The sequence below is a fragment of the Lepeophtheirus salmonis genome, chromosome 3, assembly GCF_016086655.4.
Source record: "Lepeophtheirus salmonis chromosome 3, UVic_Lsal_1.4, whole genome shotgun sequence".
NCBI lineage: Eukaryota > Metazoa > Arthropoda > Copepoda > Siphonostomatoida > Caligidae > Lepeophtheirus > Lepeophtheirus salmonis.
In genome coordinates this window covers 43,453,872-43,459,871 of record NC_052133.2, presented here as the reverse complement: position 1 = coordinate 43,459,871, position 6,000 = coordinate 43,453,872, and the positions used below count along the sequence as shown (strand labels likewise).

The 6,000-nt window shown below is 28.1% G+C and overlaps 1 protein-coding gene across 2 annotated transcripts in view; it reads right to left on the bottom strand.

Moving 5' to 3' along the window:
* Positions 1–253: 253 nt before the first annotated feature.
* The window catches only part of LOC121115160 (unc-112-related protein), a 45,674-nt gene continuing 39,927 nt past the window's right edge, over positions 254–6,000 (bottom strand). For both annotated transcript variants that reach the window (XM_040709344.2, XM_040709345.2), the window contains 2 exons: positions 3,245–3,481; positions 254–2,102 (listed from right to left, as the gene is read on the bottom strand). In XM_040709344.2, the coding sequence (XP_040565278.1) occupies positions 1,899–2,102; positions 3,245–3,481 (441 nt within the window). In that variant the 3' untranslated portion in view covers positions 254–1,898. The remainder of the gene's footprint in view (positions 2,103–3,244; positions 3,482–6,000) is intronic.

Sequence of the window (6,000 nt, the reverse complement as noted above, 5' to 3'; positions counted from 1 at the left end):
TAACGAAAAATGGTTTTTTTCAATGTTTATTGACTAAATCATTATTTTTTTTCATTTTTCCAAACTTAGATCGTCATCTGCAACCTAAAAATGATATCATAGAACAATAAAATTTTGCAATGAGTATTTGTTTACAACATGACAGCTTTTCCACAATAGGAGATATCCAAATTCGACAAAAGTTGGCGTACAAACCGTCCTGATATATATATACATATTTATCAATTACATGATTATTTCAATAAAAGACTAGTTTTTATTTTGCATCTGTTTGAGAATAAATTAATTATTTTTTGATGAGTAGTATGATTTTTTTTCCTTCGTCCGTCTTTTTACATACGAAATAAACTTCATGCAAATTTTAAGAAAAGTTATGAAAAAATTGTTAACTAAAAGTCTTTAATATATTTAAATGATTATATTGAATTATTACGTAGACATTATGAAAACTGTAAAAGGGTTGGAGTTTCTGTACATGAAAAAAAAATTATATATGTTTTCAAATCTACACATTTTTTACATATATACAAACTGCTTGTCGACCTGACAGCTCACAAATAAAAATATGCATGAAAGAAAGTCATTGGAGATTCAACATGAAAATAGATAAAGATATTGTTGTGGCAGTTCTAATCTATTCAGTCCATTCCGGTCTTAGGACCAATCCTATCAGTCCTTGGGGCTGGTCTTTAAGACTTTCGGTCATTTGGACAGTTAGTACAAGAAAAAGAAAGTAAAAAAGTTTTTTGATGTCATAAAGGGCCGAACTTTTTATGTTTTTAGAACTGATATGCAGGACTGAGCTGAACCGGACTAAGACTGAACTGAACTGCTGTTTTTAGTCCTAAATCAGGACGGTCACACCATTTGATATATGATACACAACCAATATATATATCCAGGGCCGGATTAAGTATTTGACAAGCGCTTGATTAAAGAAAATATGAGCACTGTACAAAGGAAGTTTATATATTTAAAAAAAATTTCAAAAAGGGATTTTTTCGGGGAAAAAAACGCAAAAAAGTAAATGGAACAAAAATCAAAATGATTTTCTTTAAAAAAAAAAAAGGACCCTGAACATTTATCTTTGCCCATTTATACAAAAATATATGTTTTGTGGGTGTAACACCATTAGCTAGCTTTTAAATTTTTAGATATTTGCATATAATTAAAAGCCAAATAATATATATATGTAAAAAGATTCCAATTGATTTTGCTTCCTTTGGATAAGAGACGCAAAATGTTTTAAGTATGGGCTTCCATATCTATTGAACATGTATACATGGAAATGGAAAATTCATGTAGAAGGACTTTACCTAATATATTACACCTCATTTATTCTCCTTTTCAAAAACTGTGATTTAAATGTATATTTTTTTAAGAGGAGAAATACGACAAAATACTTCTTAATTACCCTTTTGGGGTATATTTGCTCTGTTGAGGTTTGTAGATTATAGTCTTATTTACGCCATTATAGTCATGTTTACGTGTACACGTACAATAGATGTGTAAACTCATTTTTAAAGGTCAATGGCAAACAAAAAGGAATAGGATTTATGTAAATTTACAAAAATATAAATATAATTATGTGTATTTTAATTCTGTATCCAAGACGGATTTTACTTTTAATTAAAGGTCACAACTAGGACAAGACAGCTGCTAACTGAATGCATAAATTTGAAACGAAGCTAGTAAAAATGGCACTTAGGAATTCCTCGTAGAAATAACAATCTGTTAAGAAGAGTTAGGGCTATATACATATGATACAATATAGACAATTAGGTTGACATCATCGTTTTAATCTTTCCATTTTGCTTACAACACTTTTTGGAATGTTTTTTTGTTTTGTTTTTTAAATATAAAGGTAGAATCCGTGGAAGTAGTATAGATGGGGATCATTACTCCCAATTTCCCGTTAGTTTATGAAACTCCTTGTCGTCTAACTGTTGGATTTTGTCCTTGCTCCTCATCGAGAGGAAAATGTAGCCGCCAATGAATTCATGAACAACTTTACAATCCGCAGATAAGCAGTTGAAAATGACGTTCTTTTCGTCTTCAAATTGAATCATCATGTGCTTTGATTCCCAATTGACATTCCATGCCTGTAAAAAATAGGAAGAAAGTTTGTCATTAAAAACATGAGTAAATTCGTTGGTGTAGTCAAGGAATTATGGACACATGAGCTACTCACGCAAACTACATAGGGGTGTCTGCAGGATTATATTTTGGGGAAGGCTTGGTCTTCGTATTTTTTGTCAAAAAATTCAAAATTTCATATTTTTGAAAAAAAAATTTAAATTATATTTTTTGGGACAAATGACAAAATATAATTTTTTTTGGAAAAAATTGCAAATACAAAACTTTTTTTTAAATCTACATCTATTCTCAAAAAATTAAATTTCAATTATAAAATTTTATATATATATATATATTTTTTTTTTTTTTTGAAAAAATTTCAAAAATTAAATATTAAATTTTCAAATTTCAAAATTCCACAGCTATTCTCAAAAAAATCAGAAATTAAATTTCAAATGTTAAATTCCTTGGAAAAAAATTTAAAAAATACACAGTTATTCTCAAAAAATTAATTTTTAGAAAAAAAAATTCAAAAATTTAGAACTGTTAACAAACAAATCCATTTGTGGGGAAAAAAACTGAAAAATTAAATTTCAAATATTCAATTTTTTTGGAGAAAAATAAAAAAATATATAGCTTTGTTTTTAAAAAAAAAGTCAAATAAAATTTTTAATTTATTGAAAATTTAATATAATATTAAATTTTCTAATAGAAGCAAAAATTCCTTAATTTGGGTGGGGGAGGCCTACAGCCCCTCCAGCACACCCCCTGCGGACGCCTCTGCTACATAAGGAAATGAGGGATTGGTTGAAAAGAAAGGAAAATATGAGTCAACCTCATTTTGTACTCTATCCTTTATGAAGAAAAATAAAGAAAAACATGCTAAGACTCAAGGGTGTATATTCCATGAGTCTAGAGTTCCATGCTCTTGCAATAGAAGTGAAGAAAAAAAATTGACCCAATATTTGGAAATATAATTAATTTTTTTCTAAGCATTTCTTGTTTCATTTTTTTTTTTTTTTTAATGAAAAGGTCAAATATTGCACAAAAAGTGTTTGTTTTTGTTTTTTCCCCTCTTATAGGAGGGACGCAATTGCTCCCTTCTTGCCCCCCCCACCTGTCTCCCACGCCCCTATAGCTTCATTATTGTCATGTCAGTTTTGTTTACCTTCATTGTGCTATATCTCCAATTCTTAATATGATCCCCTGTAGAAAGTGCTATCCTCATGATTTTATTGGCAGCAATTCCAAGAAGTTCTTCCTTCTTTTCTTTGAAAAATTTAACTACAAACAAGGAGACTCCATAGTCAGGAAGAGACTGCCAGGCTTTTATGAAGTTCATTTTTGCTTCTAGGAGGTTCAAGTCCTTAACATTGGTATGAGCTTCCAATATCCTTTGACGAAGCTGAAAATAAAGCACTAAATTAAAAAAGTTGAACGACAATATTTATTTTGGTGTTTGTAAAGGACCTCCAAAGGGTTGCAAAAGGGCAAACTCAGGGGCGTTGGTTATAGGAGAGATTAATATACATATTGTAGGATACTTGCAATGAATAGATTATTGGGAGATAATTATATATTCCACTCTATAGGTCAACAAATTTTTGTCCTTGGATTGAGATTTAGACCTCTGATTGCTTCACCTCGAGAAACAAGAAAGTAACCTTTAAACCCCAAATTGTGTTTCTTTTGCAGTAAAAAATGTTTCATATACAGTCATAATATGTAAAGTTGTAATATATACAAAAAAATATTTGTCGGAACAGCAAATTGTAACTTTTAAAATATTATACTTTTTTTTTCTTGGTAAAAAAGACATTGGTTTTTATCATTGAAAAAAAAAAGTAGTTTTGTTTTTTTTGTTCATTTTTTGTTTTGTTTTTAATCTTAAAACGTATTTTCTCTGATTGAGAAAGAGATACTAAAGTGATTAATATATCTTGAGAATGTGGAAACATGTATCAGAAAACTAAACTTGATGTTGTTGTTGTTTTTTCATTTATTTGTAACCTTCAAGGCGAAAACGAATGCTCAATTACATAAATATTGTTTAAAAAAATCAAAATACCACTATGTAGTTCCCAACCAGAGTCGTTTTTAAATAGGGGTATTTGCTTAAAGCCCCGCTCTTGAGTGAAGTTCCCACTCTGGAAATGTAAACTTATACTCTAAGAATAATTTTTTCTCATAAAAATAGAAAAAGGATAGATCTAAATTGTTTTTGACAACGAATGACCTTTTCCTTAACAAATAACAATTTTGTAAACAACGTCATTAAATGAAAAATGAAATATTTTATATAAAAGCTGATAAGAAGGCTTGGTTTAAAAAAACAAAACATGCAATTCCAGGTAAACTGCTAAAAAAAAGTTTATTAAAAAAAGGACAATCCAGCATATTGGAAAAAAGCATAAAAAGAAAACTAAGAAAGGCAAAGAACTCAAGATATTGATCTTTACTTCAGGCCCCGTTCACCCTAAAACTGTCCCTGGTCCCATTAGCAGAAATTTCAGGTTATAAAGGTCATTTTAATGTTTCTTCAAATATAAACCTAATTAGACGAACATCATCTCAATCCAAGAGCAAAACAAAGTTGAGATTGTGTCGACTAACATAATTGAGTCATGTGTGTATTTAATGTACATATATAAGTAACTAAAGAAAATATTGTCAAAAAGCTCAAAAAGGAATGCAATGACCAAGCAACTAAATCATTTTCTTCAAAATTTAGTCATAGTTATGTATAATGATAAGGCCAAAATTATTTTTATTATTATAACTATTAAAACAAAATAAATATTTCTCAAGTGAGAGCTCATCATGAATACTTATAAATAAATATGGCATTGTTCTTTGTATAAATACAAATACAGGGTGGACTCTAAATACTGTAGAGTGAATAATTGCGAATAAATTTTATATCTACTATTAAAAACTACAGGATACAAAAATTATTCAAAATGGTTATCTTTTATAGAAACTGCAGCCTTGAGTCTATTTAACAAGGTATCAGGAACACTCATTTTGTACAAATTAATTCAAGCCAAAAAAAAATCTTTGAGCGCAGAATCCAAAACTGATCTCAGTTTTTATTTCATTCATCCAAATTCTGAAATATTTTGTATTATAGTAATCTTGGATTATTATCGTTCATAGTCATTTTTACCCTTAAAACAATCACGAAATTAAAAATAAGATTTATAAAACCTATGTAAAAGTGTGTTTTATGATTATAAAATGTTTTTTTATTACGTATCTTGTTCAAAACTCGATATATTTCCATTATTAGGGTGAAAAATGATGAAAACGAAAATCTTCTTTAGACTCTTATGATTTATTCATAATACATAGTGGTAAAAGAAATATCACAGAAAAATATTCAATGTATAATTTAAAAAAGATTTATTTAAAAAATATACATCTGAGGTATTCATTAGCTTTTTTTTTTTCTAACTAAAGGATCATGAAAAATTGGTATAAGCAAATTTTTTTTGACAATTTTTCAATAATTTATGACTAAATTGTATAGAATGATATCCCTAAGCCTGTATGAGTTATAATAAGTGTAAGTAAGTTTAACATTTCTTGCAGTATTTAGAATTTACCCAGTATACATTAGACTGGATCATAAATTTGTATTTTTCAAAATGTTGTAGCCATATATTCTAAAATTATTGATTTACGTAAAATATAAATAAATATAAGTTTTGGGCCATATTGATCAATGTTTAGGATCTATGCAAGGTCCTATAAGGTTAAAAATTTAGTCAATTTTAGGAAAAATATTATGTTTTCTTTAAAATAGCCCCTTTGAGTCATAATAAAGCATTATGTAAGGAATATCAATTTTAGATGAAAAATAATCTTTGATACGTATGTTTATAATTGTCCATTAAATTAATTATTTTTTATGAAAAATGACAT